The sequence below is a fragment of the Marmota monax genome, unplaced genomic scaffold, assembly GCF_021218885.2.
Source record: "Marmota monax isolate L192 unplaced genomic scaffold, Marmota_monax_Labrador192_F-V1.1 WCK01_AAM20220418_F8-fsc00209, whole genome shotgun sequence".
Taxonomy (NCBI): domain Eukaryota; kingdom Metazoa; phylum Chordata; class Mammalia; order Rodentia; family Sciuridae; genus Marmota; species Marmota monax.
The window spans coordinates 1,660,501-1,677,484 of record NW_026694493.1 but is presented as its reverse complement, the minus strand read 5'-3'; the positions used below and the strand labels follow the sequence as shown (position 1 = coordinate 1,677,484).

General features: G+C 42.8%; 1 protein-coding gene across 8 annotated transcripts in view; it reads right to left on the bottom strand.

Moving 5' to 3' along the window:
• Positions 1-16,984, bottom strand: part of Npl (N-acetylneuraminate pyruvate lyase) — a 33,450-nt gene that overhangs the window by 3,871 nt on the left and 12,595 nt on the right. For 4 of the 8 annotated variants that reach the window (XM_046419529.2, XM_046419530.2, XM_046419531.2 and 1 more), the window contains exons 3-10: positions 14,540-14,613; positions 12,865-12,952; positions 9,235-9,292; positions 8,431-8,506; positions 7,520-7,612; positions 5,719-5,867; positions 5,555-5,601; positions 3,660-3,744 (exon numbers count right to left, since the gene is read on the bottom strand). In XM_046419529.2, coding sequence (XP_046275485.1) covers positions 3,660-3,744; positions 5,555-5,601; positions 5,719-5,867; positions 7,520-7,612; positions 8,431-8,506; positions 9,235-9,292; positions 12,865-12,952; positions 14,540-14,613 — 670 coding nt within the window. Of the gene's footprint in view, positions 1-439; positions 514-550; positions 836-3,659; positions 3,745-5,554; positions 5,602-5,718; positions 5,868-7,519; positions 7,613-8,430; positions 8,507-9,234; positions 9,293-12,864; positions 12,953-14,539; positions 14,614-16,984 lie in introns of those variants that run through there. The other 4 variants (XM_046419527.2, XM_046419526.2, XM_058571383.1 and 1 more) reach the window with 2 other exon arrangements.

Below are 16,984 nucleotides of genomic sequence, written 5' to 3'. Positions count from 1 at the left end.
CCTGCTAAACCCTATAAAACTCAGATCCTTGTAGCCAGTTGCCATTTTCCCCTTGAAAATGTGCCCCTCTGTTGCTTAATAAAGCATCCCTGGTCAGTTGAGGTGTGTCTCCATTTCTTTTTCTTTTTGTATTCTCTTTCATTTCCTTCCAAAATCAACTGAAGGAATTTAGCAAATTATAGAAATTTTAAAAAGTGTGCACATCTAAGTTTTCTGAAGGCCTATCATAGTTGGAAGAAACAGAGACAGACAGTTGAGATCCACCCAGGATAAGGTAGGATCTTTTCATGCATACAAATTTATAGAATAGGCCCATGCAGAAAAAAGTGAAAACTGTAGAATGTTACAGGTGGTAAGATGGGAATACATCCCTTATCCATCAGTTTATGAGGAAAATTTAGCAGCTAGTGTAGTGTTTTTTAAGTTGTGGTACACATACCTCCGAGTACCTTCAAGAGAACCAAGAGGTGCTTGGACAAGGCTGTCTTGTTACAGAAAGCTCAGTCCTTGCAGCTGATGCCAATCCAATAACAAGGACCCAGTTTTGAGAAAAAGGAAAAGAGTTTTATTGCTTTGCTAACAAAGGGGAAGCACAGGAGATTACTGTCCCAGAGGTTATGATTCTGCCCATCCAGGGGAACAGGGGGTTTTTAAAGTGGTGATTCAAAGGCTGCATTCTGCAAGTTCTCTGTTGCAGTTGTAATTCACTTGTTAATTTGGGAGACATAATTTCTGAGATCTTCTGTGCCATCCCCAAAGTCTGAATTACTTTTTTTCCTGTGGTGGTTGTATGTTCAAGGACAGACAACTCTGGAAGAAAGGTAATCCTGTTCTCCTGGGATTAGGGAGAGGGAGAGATTAGGGAGAAGGAGGGAGAGAGGAAGAGAAAGAATCATATCCTTTTAAAAATAAGTCACAGTGGCAGGGAAGCAAGGACTGTCTTCAAAGCATAAAGTGGACCACTACTATGGTTTTATGAGAATTAACTTCTAGTTATTCAACCGCTAGAAGTACTGTATTCTAAAATAGATTAAGCTGGGCACGGTGGCACACACCTGTTATCCCAGTGGCTTGGGAGGCCGAGACAGGAGGATCACAAGTTCAAGGCCAGCTCTGGCAATTTAGTGAGACCCTGTCTCAAAATAAAAAATAAAAAGAGCTAGGGAAGTAGTCCCCTCCCCTCACCAAAAAAAAAAAAAAGTATTGATATTGATAAGGAGAGTGATAATCCAATTCTTCTGATTAATGGATAATAAGTTTTCTTGAGAATCAGAGGGTTTTCCTTTTCCTTTTTTTTTAGCAGTTCTTGGGGACTAAACCCAGGGCCTCATGCATGCTTGGCAAATGCTCTACCATTGAATTACATCCCCAGCAGTCCTTTCGATTTTTAAATGTGCTACAGGGTCTCACTAAATTGCTGAAGTTAGCCTCAAACTTTCAAACCTCCTGCCTTAGCCTTCCATGTAGCTGGGATTACAGATCACCATGTCCGCCTATATCTCATTCTCTGAAAGGGCTGCACATAATTCCATTGCTTAAATTGGGTATATTAAGTGTAAGCTCTTGGAGGGCTATAACCAGCCTTATTGAAATTCTGCATCTGGCATAAATCATCGAAATGCTAGCTCAGTCCCTGGCATATGAGTAAATGAGTAAATTTACCCCATCACACTTGCCTTCAGTAAGAAGCAGAGAATGTGCTAAACTGAATTCCTACTAACACTGCTTTTTCTTTCTTTTTGTACAGGGTATTGACTCCAGGGGTGCTGAGCCACATCCCCAGCCACCCCACTTTAAAAAAAATTTTTTAGTTTTATTTTTTAGTTGGTAGACCTTTTTTTTTTTTTTTTAAATGTGGTGCTGAGAATCGAACCCAGTGCCTCACACATGCCAGATAATTACACTACCACTGAGGTACAGCCCCAACACCCCCAGTCCTCTTTTTAAATATACTTTATTTAGAGATAGGGTCTCCCTGAGTTGCTTAAGGCCTTGTTAAGTTGTCGAGGCTGGCTTTGAACTACTGATCCTCCTGACTCAGCCTCCTGAGCCCCTGGGATTACAGGTGTGAGCCACTGTACCTTGCCCTAACACTGCTTTGAATGGGATGATTTATTTGATTAGGGACTAAAGGGACAAAAAGATAGAAACTGAGTCAGCCACAAGAGAAGCTTGAGTGCAGGGTCAGTTACACAGCTGCCTCACAGTTTGCTCCATTTATGGTTTCCCTTTCATTTGGCTCAGAACAGGCTGGAATTTTCATAAATAACTTCTATGGAACTAAAGAAAAAAAAGAAAAAGAAAACAAAGAGATGGCAGATTTTGAACCCTATTTTAAACCAAAGTCGTGGCATGATTAGTTAGATGACACAGCTTCTTGTGTCCTACGTAGTTTCTGCTGTTAGCTTCACCTAGTCTGGATCATAGGTAAATATTAAACTATTTAAACTGTAAGAAGGAAGTAGATTTATGCTGGCCCAATTTGGAGGCCTAAGGGTGGAGAAGAATCAAGCACTCCTTGGTACTGATTGCTCTTGTTCTCCTCAGGTTGGAGCTGCAGATTACCCTAGCTGCTAGAATATTTGTACTTTAGCTAAGTAATCTCTAATTACCCTGATGGTGGCCTGTCCTTTCAAACAGATCCCTCAACTGAGCTTTATGAGGAGAATCCACTTGTTCTGCCTTTGCTTATTCTCCTTCACTGTCACTTATTTTCTCTGGCTGCTCCTCTCAGCACTGAATGCTATGCTGAAAACCCCATGTCTCCAGGCCCCACCCTGTTTCTTCCTCTGAGAGAGAGAGAATTTTTTAATATTTATTTTTTAGTTATCGGCGGACACAACATCTTTGTTTGTATGTGGTGCTGAGGATCGAACCCGGGCCGCACGCATGCCAGGCGAGCGCGCTACCACTTGAGCCACATCCCCAGCCCCTGCTGCTTTCCTCTTCATCCCGTTTACCAACAGTGCACCCACTCTCCACTTATGTCTCCATGGGTTCTGCCCTTCAGTGATGCTCTTCTTTCCCTGGACAGCTGGGCTGTCCTCTGTGCAGCATTCACAGCCGCCATTATTGTCTCCAGGGCTTTCTCTGTAACACATCACACAGCTGCTTTCTCTTCCTGTTTCAAAGTGTCTCCCTGTGGCTCCCCATGAGGTTTCCTGCCTGGTGGCTGTTTTCTATCTGGGCACATTTCCAAGGTGCTGACCTGCCCGCCTTTGGTTTAAGCCTTCCCAGTTTTAGGTTCCCAGCTTCATAGCTTCCTCCTATTCTCTGATGACTCAAATGAGTCCTGAAGGGGGCTGCATGTGGTCCATTTCCCCAGAAATCTATGACCATTTTTTTTATAATCACAAAACTACTTTGAAGATAGAGTAAAAATAAGATCCTTTCCAAAAGGAAGAGAAGAGTCATTCCCTGTGAAGCCTGCCTTGATCAGACAGGGACAATGGGGACAGGTTCTGTTTGAAACAAGTGAAGCAAAAGGGAGTGAGGTGGTTTCGATGGGGGCAGGTGTGCCAGGAATGCTGATGAGGGAGAAGATAAAAGACCCTCGTGTAGGAAAGGCTGTGAGTTTATATGAAGCAAAGAAAAAGTCTGGAACTAACTCTTCTGTATAATTAATATGAACCAATAAAATCAATCAATAAATGGTTTACCTGATAGTTCAGAGCTGAAGAGAAGTCCTTCCTCTCAAAAGCCTCCAGCATCTGGTTTGTCTTTTTTCCTAGGTAGTTATAGGTGCTGGCAAGACAACAGCAAATACTGCAGGGTCAATAACTCAACTGGAAAGGTACAGATCTTCACCACTGCTGTTTAAAAAGGGGGAAAACAATACAAAAACAAAACAAAAAAACCCAGACTGCCCATAAGTCTATTTTAGGTCCTAATCTATAGGGGACCAGGTTGTCTTTAGTTCTGAGCCCTCTAGCAACATAAAGCAGTGTCCTCAGAGAAGGCAGAGAACACCAAAAGGGACAAAGAAAAAACAGAGAAAGGTTGAAATCAGGAAAAACAGAACAACAGAATGTAAAAGCTGGAGGTGTACTTGGTTGGAAATGATTAAGGCTAACACCTGCCTGCCCTAAGGGCACATGCAGGGGGAAATGCTAGGAAACGGTGGACAAAATGTAGCACCTGGGAAGAGTCCTAAAAGCCATCTGCTGAGAGCTGGGTGTGTGGAGTGCCACAGTAAGACAGGCAAATCCCAATAAAGTATCTAAATTCCTCTCCCACTTACATTATGTTAATTTGGAGACAGGATTCCAGAGGGTAGAGGATATAAAGTGAAGGACCATTTGTTAAATGCCTATCATATTCCAGGGGCTTCACACAAATCAGATTTAGTCCTCTCAGAGCTCTGGAAGGTAATTCTGGTTTCTATTTTGCTCAAAAAAGGACTGCCTAGTTGCTGCGGAAGTGGTAGGAACAGGAGGGTAAGGGAATCAATCTACAAAATGGGCCCACAGTGCTGAGCCCCACAGGTTTTTTTAAAATTATTTTTTAGTTGTTGATAGACCTTTGTTATTATTTTTTAAGTTACTTATATGCGGTGCTGAGAATCGAACCCAGTGCCTCACATGTGCCAGGCAAGTGTGCTACCGCTGAGCCCCAGCTCCAGCCCCCAGGTTTTCACTTTCAAAAAGCATTTGCCTGCAGCCCTGCCTGGTGTAAGTCCACAGGATATGTTACATTCCTTAGCAAAAAAATTCCCTGTTATCTGCAGAAGAAATGCAGGCCCCAAAGTGCACATAAGAGCAAGAATTACCCTCAAGAGAAGGATTTTTGTGACCCTTAAAGAGACCAAATCCCAGGGCTGGGGATTTGGCTCAAGCGGTAGCGCGCTCGCCTGGCATGCGTGCGGCCCGGGTTCGATCCTCAGCACCACATACAAACAAAGATGTTGTGTCTGCCGAGAACTAAAAAATAAATAAATATTAAAAAAAAATTCTCTCTCTTAAAAAAAAAAAAAAAAAAAAAGAAAGAAAGCCCACCTGGAGAGAGAATGAGAAGAGAAATAAAGAGGTGGAAAGGAGGCAGAGTGAGGGTCTTGGGAAGAACCCAGATGCAGGATGACTTGCCTTGGCTGTTGACAACTCTGCAGTTCCTGGTTCCTCTCTAGGGTCTGGTTGTTCCTCCTCATGGTTTTATGTAATCTATCATTATTTTATAGTAACTTTCCTTTTTTTTTTTTTTTTTTTTAAATCTAAGGTAGTTTGAGTGGGTTTCTGTTATTTATAATTAAGTTTCTGACACAGACAATGTAAGTACATCCTTGAGACACTGATCATCAGGGTCTGCAGCACTAAGGGCTGAACCCACGAGCTCATGTGTCTCACCTCTAACTGCAATGGAAGCTTCTATGTAAGGATGACCTCGTTTCTAACCAACTGCTGAGCCCTACTTAATTCCCTTTCCCTGAACAAACATGGGAACAAAAGGTAACTTCTATTAGAAAGGATGTGTATGAAAGAAATAAAACTACTCCAGTGATGAGTGCCTTCCTGTGGGACTTTAAATGTATAATGGGCTGAGACAAATGAGTCATGCTTACCTGCCCACTGCTCCAGTTGCTCCCATCACCAGACCACTCAACAGTTGCTAATGAGAAATAGACAAAGAGAATTCACTTTTAGGAAAAAGAGAAGAGAAACTCGAGTATAGCAATCATTACCTGAACTGGAGGGAAACCGACTTGCTGTGTCAGGGGTGACTTACCTCATCCACCCCAAAGAGCAAAGAAAACTGTCGTTGGTGATTCTGATCAACACACTGGCCGAAGTCTAAGAGATCTGTGTCACTGAATTTCAGCCCTTGGAAGGTGGGGATCTTATCCTGAATCCCATCCAACAATTCCTCTGCACGAACTGCTCAAAACAATAAATACCTCCTTAGTCTACACAGCCTCAGAAAATATCAAACATTTCCTAGAGATCTACATCAGCCCTGAGCTGCCACTGGCTGCTGTCAGCTGGACTGGCTGTAGATGGCATAAAGGCTTGCCTCTGTCTAGTAGCTCCTAGGTACCTTTCAAATTATAATATTTAGCTTTCCATTCCTTGAGGGCAGTCGATGGATATTTGTGACATTGTCAATACATATTTGGTTTCTGCTCCCAATTCCTGCAACAGAGCTCCTGAAACCTTTGTAGACAGAGGTGTTAGGAGGAGCTATTGTTCTTATATTTGGTTTTTGACCTTGGTTTCTTACATGTAGCTGATAAGATGTTTGGAATTTCCTGAGTGATAGGTGCATCTGACCATTTTTACATCCCTTAGAATTTTCTGGCTGATAGGAGCATTTGTGTTTTAAGCAGTTGACTCCTGATGGGTTCTTAGACTCTGGATGCATGTTGGTTGACGACCATGTGATTACAGGGTTGGGACTTTCATCCTTAACCTCTGGGTAGGGGATGGGGTGGAAGGTTGAACTGAACACCAATGGTCAATAACGTAATCAAGCATGTCTACCTAATAAAGCCAAAGGACAAGGTTTAGACAGCTTCTGAATAGCAGAACGTGTGGAGGTTCCTGGTGGATGGCACTCCCAGAGAGGACATGAACTTTTGCCTACCCTTCCCACATGCCTTATCCTATGCATCTCTTCATCTGTATCCTTTGTAAGTCCCTTTGTAGTAAGTAGATAAGAATAGGTAAAGAGTTTCCCCGAGTTCTATGAGTTGCACTAGCAAATTAATCACACATGAGGAGGGAGTTGTGGGAACCCCAACTTATTACCAGTTGATCAGAATCACAGGTCACAAGCTGGGACCTGAGCCTGAGCTGGCATATGAAGTGGGGACAGTTATGGGACTGAGCCCGTGGGATCTGATGCTAACATGAGGCAGACAGTGACAGAATATAATTAAACTACTAGATACCCAGTTAGTCTCCAGTGGAGAACCTGCTGTTGGTAGGGAGAAATCCGTGACCCCATCCCATTCCATGTTGGTGACCAGAGGTGACATGTTTGGTAGTATGTGATGAGTGTGAGAGGAAAGTATGGGAAAAACTGTTTATTTCCTCTGAATGTTTATAATGCATAGCCTTCCATTTTTCTTTTGTGGAACTTGGAAAAGGAGGGGCTTTTAAAAACCAATCTCCTAATAAATTTCATCTAATTGTAAAAGTCTTCTCCCTGGAGAAGAACAGTAGAAATGAAAGAAAACTAGAAGAAAATTCAGAATAGAATACAGTACCTTGGCTCTGGGGAGGCACTGAGAGTGCAGGAGGTAGAAGGTAGACGCAGTCCTGCCCTTGTGGGGCTTTTGGTCTTGGATCTTCTCATATGAGAAGAAAGAGGTGTTTGCTGTAAAGGGCTGAGAGGTCAGTCCCTCTTTCATGCCTAAGAACTGGCACCATGAGGTGGTGTGAATGATGGCAAAGGGCTGGGTATTAGAGGGACTCACTTTGGAGTAACTGGAGCTAGCCTCATCAATGGTGCTTATGGGTAGCGTGGGATGGAGTGGGGCTTTCTTGGGGTAAGGGTTGGAGGAAGCGTCAAGAGAACCAGTACTTACTCTTTACCCCCGTCAAGGCAGGAATGTGATAGTAATAGAATGGCAATGCAGGGGCAGACGCTGCCACCTCTTTTAGAAAATTAATCAGGACATCTGAAAGTACAGGAGGAAAAGTCATGGCGTGAACAAATGGAAAATAGTGGCTTTCCCTGGCCAAAAAAAAAAAAAGAAAAAAAAAAATCATCTGATGGACACAACCTTCCTTCACAGAAGCTGAGCAGTCCTGATCACTCTTAGCTTTTCTGACATTGCTACTGCAGTATCTTAACACCTCAATCCATTCAAAGTTTTATTTTCCTCTTTGAAGAAAGGCTCAAATAAGATGATTATTTTCTTCCTATACATAGTGAACAACTATTAAAAAATTGGGGCTGGAGGTGTAGCTCAGCAACAGAGTGCATACCTAGCATGGGATTGATTCCCAGAGCATGAGTGTGTGTGCGCGCGTGCGCGCACACTCTCTCACACACACACACACACACACACACACGGAGCAAAATATTAGTGCAAAGTTACCCATGCTTAAGAGACTGAAAAGACAAATTCTAGTAAAAATCAAAATGCCCATCACTAGAATGCTTCTCTCTTGAGAAAAACAGTCCCATACATTACCCTGGGTCTGACACCCTAGGCTACTGTCTAAGGCAGAAGTGGACACCTGACCCAAACATAGGCACGTACCAACTGAGGCTCAGTAGACAACTCAATCAGATTACTTGGTGAAACAACTGAAGTACTTTAATACAATCTCTGCTGTGGATCTAGGGGTAGAAAACATTCCAGAGAATCACTGTACCACTCCCATCTCCAGTCTGTGGCACTTGACCTTCATGAGTTTAAACACAGTCTTTCTGAATGGAAGCAAGGAGTAGACAGCGAAAGGCACCGCACATTCAGAGCCATCTACTTACCCTTGTTCCACGGTTTGAAAAAGAAAGGTGCAATGACAGCAATGCCATCAGCTCCAATTTCTGCTGCATGCTGGGCCTTTGTAACGAGAGATCATACTAGTGACCATCAGTGATTTATCACGGACACCTACAGCTTAGATATTAGAGTTCAGCAACAAATTCTTCAAATTTGCCAACTAATGCACCAGTAGAGAGTGGAAAAAATGATTGAATATAATGAAAATGTCATTGCTAGGAAAATCCTAGGATGCAAAGTAGAGGTAAGCTGGGTATTTAATCTTACAAATATTTGGATTTTTTCAGTACAAAACCCCTTGCTGAGGAGACATGAGTAGTTTATTATAACTGTTAACAGAGAAATTTGGGTATGTAATCTCTACTGGTCAGCCTACTGTATCATATTATCTTTCCCATCTAATGGCATGGCAGTCACAGTTTAATATTTATATTACAAATTGAGAGTACAGTTGAGAAAGTTAAAAGAAAAAGATTATACATACCACAAAAGATACATTGCACTAAGCTTCTAATGCTTCATCAAATTTCTCTTACTGGGCCTTTGTGATATTTTTAATCTATCTCAAGTAGAGTTCCTAAACCCTCCATATTGTAAGAGAGCTGTGTATGGTCACTTTATACTACACAGAGCCTGCTTCTCAATGGTGGCTTCCTAAGGTGCCACATCTATCTCTTCCAGCACAGCAGCCACTACGTACCATATACCACATATAGTACTGCAAGTAATTTCATCATAAAAATGGAGGTCCCTTGAGTGGTCTCTCCAAAGTGGAACAGCATACATACCAGTTCTTGGGACTCCTTCAAACTCAGTGCCCCCACGTGAATCACCACCTGATCCAGCCTGCAAGGAAGAAAACATTGATGAGTTATTTGAAGTTTAGAAGAACACAGAGGGTTCCACCAATCTGGTTTGTGCTAGTTTTAGCAGTTAGTTAATGGCTTTACTAGTCTCAATAGCAAGACTATTAAAATTCTACAGTGATCTAGCGCTTAATCACTGAGCCACATCCTCCTTTTTTTTAATATATATTTTTGAGTTACGGTCTTGCTAAATTGCTTAGGTCCTTGCTAAGTTGCTGAGACTGGCTTTGAACTCGTGATTCTCCTGCCTCAGTCAGCCTCTAGAGCCATTATGATGATCTTTTTTTAAATAAAAAATATTTAATACAAAAATCATAATAAAATTAGAAAGTATCAACTGCATTACAAAGTGTAAGCACTAAAAGGTTACAGAGCTTTTAACTTGGTATTTATAAAAACGAGGCAAGAATGTATCTCTTTTTGTCCTCAGTAAATAAGCTGGCCACTATTAAAGTTATTTTAAATTGTCCCTTTCTTCCCATTTTATGAAAGCTCATTAGATACTGCTATTGATTCTATCTAATCCGAAGCACCTGGCAATGTTTAAGTTTTCTGTATACTGGCAGTTTTAAGCTACCTATTAAGTGTAATTAAAAAGAGAATTTTTGTACATCAAGACCAACGATAGCAAAGCAGTTCTCTCAGGATAGAAAGGCCATCTAAACTAACTCACACTTCACTCAAGACACCTGGAAACAGAATGCTTTCCTAGTCAAGAGCTTCACAGCAAGGACAGAATAGAAACATCCAGAAAAGGGCCTGTGGTAAACAATACAGGCTCTGCTAGGCAGGCACAAAGAACTCGTGATCAGCATCCCAGACACCCCAGAGCTTAGTCTACCAAAAGCCTAACAGCTTCTAATAGCTTCTTCAAGGTGTTATAGTTTAGATCTGGAATGTCCCCAAAGTCTCACATGATAGAGGCTTGGTGCCCAATGCAGCAATGTTCAGAGGTGAGGCTGTTGGGAAGTGATTGGGTCATGAGGGCTCTGAGCTCATCAATGGATTAGTCTACTGATGGGTTCCTTGGGATGCCTGGTAGAGGTAAACTATGGGACCACTGGGATGTGGTGGAATCTGTAGGAGGTGGGGTCTCCTACAGGAAGCAGGTCACATACCTTGTCCCTGGCCCCTTGATTTCTCAAGGCCTCCTGCCTGTGATGAGGTGAGCGGATTTGCTCCACTGTATGCTTCTGGCCAAAATGTCCTATATCACCATGGGCCCAGAAGCAATGAAGCCAGATGACAATGGACTGAAATTGCTAAAACTCTGAGCCAAAATAGATCTTTTGTCCCTTAAGTTGATATTTCTCAGGTATTTGGTCATAGTGACAGAAAGCTGACTAACACACAAAGCAACAATAGATTTTAAAGTTGTTCCTCTATACTTGTTTTTTTTTCAATGCTGGGGACTGAACCCAGGGCTTTGTGCCTATGAGGCATGCACTCTACCAACTGAGCTATATTCTCAGCCCCTGTTCCCCTACACTTGATCCTTTCAACAAACCACAAGTAGAAAAGGTTGGTGTGTAGGCTCACTTTATAGATAAGAAAAACAGAATTAAAAAGTTCCAGACTAGGGGGCTAGGGGCATACCTCAGAGGTAGAATACTTGCCTAGCATGTGCAAAGCCTGGGTTCAGGACCACATAAAACAATAAATAAAGAAAAAAATTAATTAATTTTAAGACTGAGACTCCAAGTTGGTGGGATAATTTTACTGTATCTCTATCTGACAAGAGGCACTTAATAGCACTTAGCTATAGACTAACGAGCTCTGTTCAGAGAGTTTCTATGACTTTACTGAACCAAGTGCTGAGGAGGCCAAGAAATGTTTCATTTCCCCTTTAAAACATTTTCTATTGGTTTTAAAGGGGAAAAGAACAAAAGAGAGACTTTTGATTGGTATTAAAAGTGGAAAAAATGAGGCCAACTACAGGGAAAAAGAACCATCCTCCCAAAGGAAAAGGGAAGGCTGACCTCAATCTCAGTGCTGAGAGACAGGGAGCTAATCCCCCATCCTCCCTTGGCACACAAAGGAAGCCTCAACTTCAAACTGCCACCTTACTAGACAATAGCTTTGACCTCTCGGCTTCCTCTCTGCCAAAGAACATTCCCCAAGAATGAAAGGGGAATCTCATGCAAAGATACTGTAGTTAAAACCATTCAGGGTGATATGCCAACATCCAGAAATAGTAACTCTGAACTAAGAGGATAAAAGTGACAGTAAGGGGGAGGAAGGGGAAGTGTCTATTGACATCAGTTACCACTGTAAGGCCTTAAGAATACAGCCCTGGACCTGGTGTGGGGGTGCAGGCCTGTAACCCAGAAACTCGGGAGGCTGAGGTAAGAGGACCATAAGTTTGAGGTGGCCTCAGCAACTTGGTGAGACCCTGTCTCAAAATTAAAAAATAAAAAAGGCCATGGATGCAGCTCTGTGGTGAACAGAGCTCTCAAATACTATAAAAATTGGGAAAATAGTAAAGACAGGAGTCTAAGGAATTTAAAAAAATGTCCAGGGAATAAAATTTAAGGGTTAGCCATGCAGTGAAATTTTGAGAATTAATAACTGATTAATCAATACTTGAGGACTTATTTTGATCAAGCATAGCCCTGTATTTGACAGTGTCATAAGGAAGATGATAGGCAAAATATTGACGTATTTTTGTTTGGAGATAAAGATGAAGAGGTTCTTCCAAGATCATAACTAGGAATTAGTCTAACGAGCAATGAATTCACTGTAAAAAGCTGTTTCTTATCATTTAAGCCTCAGAATTTGACCAGAAGAGATGTTTGCTCTGAGATCCCAATATTCATCTTTGGGGGTGCTCCACGTGACCCTGGGGGAACAGCAACAGTGAGACTGGTCTTCTGTGGGCAGGATTAGCAAAGCTTGGTTGTGAATTCCATCACTGAATCCTCTGGTGATCCGTGGCTTGCTGAATCCTGGGGCCTTGCTGGGAAGTGACATGATCAGGTTTGCATTTCAAAAGAATAGTAAGACTTCAAAGTGGAGGAAGGAGGGCTGACAGGCTGTTCTGCCCTCATGAGTTTTTTTTTTTTTTCTTTTTTTTTCCCCTTTTTTGCAGCGCTGGGGATTGAACCCAGGGCCTCACACTTGCTAGGTAAGTTCTCCACTACTGAGCCGCATCCCCAGCCCTCACCAGCAGGAGGCTCCCTCCCTGAGACGGAAAGGGACATGAACTGTTCAGCACCAGAGCTGGGCAGCCAGCTGTCAGTCACCACCCTCTTATCTACTTAACCCTTCAACCCAAGGACAGGTAGTCCCGAGGGGACTGGCCTTACAAGGACAAGGACAAGAGGCCATTTTCCAGTATTTTGCCAGGCAGTCTGGCAAGAAAGGAATGCAGTCTCCACAAGAAAGGAAGGGCTCACCTCGCTGAGGTGCAGGATGTCCTGGGCCCCTGCTCAGCTGACCTCCAGCTGGCTTCTGATCTCTGATGGGTAGTGGGGAGGCAGTGTCTCTGGGGAGGGCCTCAGCCAGCACAGGTCTGGCTGGCATACTATGTTCTATCTCCACGGAGCCACTTACTTGTTCCTCCCTTGTGTCACCCACTCCTCTGCGACCTGGCGGCGTTCAGAGACACTCAGGGACAGGCCTTCTCCAGTAGTGCCATTCACTGTTCCAAACAAAGAGTCACTCAGTGGGACCAACTCCTGCCTTCTGCTCCTCCAACCCCAAGGACAGAAGTGCAGGGTCACAGATCCCTGCCCAAGGGGGAGGGACACTGAACTATCAGAGGATGGAGGGGAAGATGCCACGTGCCAGTTTCCACTTCAGGCTCTAGGTTTCTCTGCCCTTCACTTTATCCAAGCAGTGGGAAGATTAACTGAGACTTGCAATTACATGTCTGTCCTTGTTATCAGGGACAGATGGCAAATATTTTAAGTAGAGGAGATAACTACCCACATTTAGGCCAATCTCCAAACACATCACCCAGTTCTCTCTCTGGGCTTACAGGGCAGGAAAATCAACTCTATCCAGTATTGGCAGGTCATGGGTGGGGAGCCTATGCGGGTGCATTTGCATGCTGTGGGTGCCAAGTGACCTGTTCATGGTCTGACAGTGAGCATAAGGGGTGGTAATAACTTTTGTACCAAAGAACTTAATATTCCCTTATTCTCACAGTCCAACAAAGCCAACATTCTTTTCAATTACAGTAGAAAATATGAGGTCAGAAACATGAAATAATTTACACTCGAACCCAGAGCTGTGTGATTCTGGAACTCATCCTCCTTCCTCTTCCCCTTCCATACAATCATGTCTCAATGATCAGAGGAACAGCCAACACAGTAGTGTGCGAGAGAGAGGCCTCGTGTGCAGGGCAGCACTTTGGATCTTGACCTCCAAGCTCTGAGCACTGGGCTGGAATAGGGCAGGCCAGGCAGGTGAGGGAGGAGACAATGTTTTTATCCCTCCCTTGGGGGCTTGAGGTACTTCAAGTGTGCTCCAGTCCTAGGGATGCTCCTACTCCATTCCTACATCCAGGGCAGCCCTGGGGCCCTCTGAGTAAGAGGGTGACTTGGAGCTGCAGGGGGACACTAAGTGGTTCTGTAATCAGGTCTTGGTTTGACATGTGGCCTGGCTCAGTTTTACCCACAAATTTTAACCTGAGGTGCCTCCAGGGCCCAAGTATAGTATCCTCAGAATGAAACCTAGTCATGGGTCAGAGAGCCTAGAACACCAAACACAGTTCTTAGGCTTACAGGGCCTGACTTTTTTTTTTTTTTTTTAACCTTCACTCTGAAATAAATGGGGATAAACACTCTTCCTGTTGAATCTTTTGTGTGCTGCGGCTTGCAGTCTTTCTTCCATTTGTAATTTGAAAGCTCAGGTGCAGACGGACCAAAGCCCACTCTTAAGAGAGCTAAGAGGGTTTAGTTGTGACTTAAGAGGGCTTAGCTGCCATTTTCCCACATCTTAGTTGAATAACTTCATCAAAAGAGTATAATGGAGCCATAGATTTTCATCTCTCAATGGGAGTGAGAGCAACACCCTATCACTTGGCACCACCAAATGAGATCATTGGTTGAGGGGTCCTATAGGTCTAAGGAAGAGACTATAAATTCACAGCTTTGAGTTAGGCTCCACCAGAACGCATGACAACACAATGAGTGGGACCTCACTGGGTTGTGTCATAGGTCAGTAATGAGGTGAGATCTACCTTCTGATGACTGAGCTAGAGAGAGATCTCAAGGCGACTTACCAAAAATGTTCTTCACTCCTTGTTCTTTCACCAGATAATCCACATACTGACCGATTACTGAAAAGTTGATTTCTCTAAAAGATATGGGAATAAATAGAAAGAATGCTTAGTCCTTTTAGATGGTTATTCGACCCATTCCCAGGTCTATGAATTACTCTCTTTTATTGACCAGTTTGTAAAATTCTTAGTCTGTTCTGAATAATGGCTGGGATGTTTTTTTTTTGTTGTTCTCATTTTTCTGAATTTGGTGATTTCTCCATCCAGCTAAATGTGTCTCATTTACATGTGTAAAATGGTATTAGGTGGTACAAGCCTATAATCTCCAGGACTGGCAGGCTAAGACAGGAGGATTGCAAATTCGAGGCCAGCGTGGGAGACTTATTGAAACTCTGTCTCAAAAATGACAATAAAAAGCCTTAGGTTGTGGCTCAGTGGTAGAACACCTGCCTAGCAATTGTGAGGCACTGAGTCTGATCCTCAGCACCACGTAAAAAATAAAGGTATTGTGTCCATCTATAACTAAAACAATATTTTTTTAAAAATGACAATAAAAGAGCTGGGGATATAGCTGAGTGGTAGAGAGCTTGCCCAGCATGACCAAGACTCTGGGTTCTGTCCCAAGTCATGCAAAAAAACAAAACAACAAAAACACAAAACAAAATTCCCCAACACTATTGGTTATAAACAGAGCTTTTTTTTTTTTTTTTTTTTGTGCTAGGGATTGAACTAGGAGGCACTTTATCACTGAGCCACATCCGCAGCCCTGTTTTGAATTTATTTAGAGACAGGGTCTGAGTTGCTTAGTGCCTTGCTTTTTGCTGAGGTTGGCTTTGAACTCGAGATCCTCCTGTCTCAGCCTCCCCAGCTGCTGAGATCTACCTTCTGAGGACTGAGCTAGAGAGAGATCTCAAGGCAACTTAGTCAGCTATAACTAAGTCAAAAATAAATGTATGGGATGACAGTGTGTGCCACCGCACCCGGCGAGGCTTTACATTTAAACTTTATCACAAATAATATTTAAAAAATAGTTACCTAATCCTCACTTGTCCTCTTTTGGGAAGAGTGATGATTTGGCATATGGTGTTATAAGAACCTTTTCTACCTGGTGAGGAATTCCTTAGGCTTATAAAATAGGAGAATTCAATCTGAGGATTTAAGAATTTTAGCACTTAATACCTGTGAAAATGAATGAAGGCTTAAACCAGTCTGCATTTGTTTTACCACTACTTTTTTTTTTTGAATGGTTCTGGGGAGTGAACCCAGAGTCTTGAGCATGTGAGGCAAACGCTCTACCAATTGAACAATATCCCTAGCCCTGCATTTGTTTTAAATGAAAGAGGACCAACAGTTGGAAAGGAGCTTTGCTGTCACTTTGCCTCTCAAAGGGTGGTCCAGGGAAGAGTAGCAGAATCCCAGCCACACACGGTCCTACCCAGCCAGAATCTGCATTTTCACAAGATACCTGGACGATGTGCCTGCACTGTGTAGTTTGTGGCAAAATGACCTTGGAAGGATCCAATGCTTAAGGTGATGAGGGTGTTTTTTTTTAATGAATACTGTGAGCTGACTGTGCCACTGGAACTCCTTTTTTTCTTCATAAAATCATACTGATTTTAAAACCTACAAACAGACTCACAAACAAGTTGTATTAAGTGTCTGACCCTAGTCAAAGGGCAGGTGGGGAGATCGGTGATGGACAGAAATTCAAAGGAAAACTATGGCAGGTGTGGGTTAATGTTATGTTGCCAAGAACACAAAGTACTAGCTGGCTGCCATTTGTACTTCTATTAGGAGGACCAGAGAATTCTAATTTAATTTTAGTCTAGTTAACATTCTTTTCATCTTTGCTTACTGTATTCCTTAAGAACAATAACAAAAAATCTGAAGCACCCAGGAATTGGACATCAAAGGAAAAGGAAATAGGAAGGAGATTGAAGAGAAAATAGCTGACTGTAAGATCAAAGGGAAAGATAGGAAAACAAAGAATGCAGAGGCAATTACTGCCCGCAGGAGCCCAAAAGAGAGCCTGTTCACTCAGGAAAGGGGATGCTTCAGTGCAGTCACAAGTGTTGGCCTATATCCCAGTATGCCCCTGTCACTGCTCCTACCTGCCCTAGTCTGTGCCTGGTACAAGGTGGTGCTCAACTAAGGCTAGGCATTGGAATGGCCACATGGACATTTACATTTGCATTATGCTTTCAGATTTCACTATCACACGTTAACTGAGTAAAGGAGATAGTATATACCATTAATTAAAATAGAGAAGAAAAAACAGCCATGACTAAGTAAAAAATTAAATGTGTGGGAGTTCAGAAAAGGGCTGATAAACCCCAAGGAGAGAGGCTGGGAAGGAACTGGGTCTGGAAAAGTAATGAGGACAAAACCTGATGATTCTCCTTCCCTCTAACAAGGGATTGAACCCAGCAGAGCTATACCACTCATTTA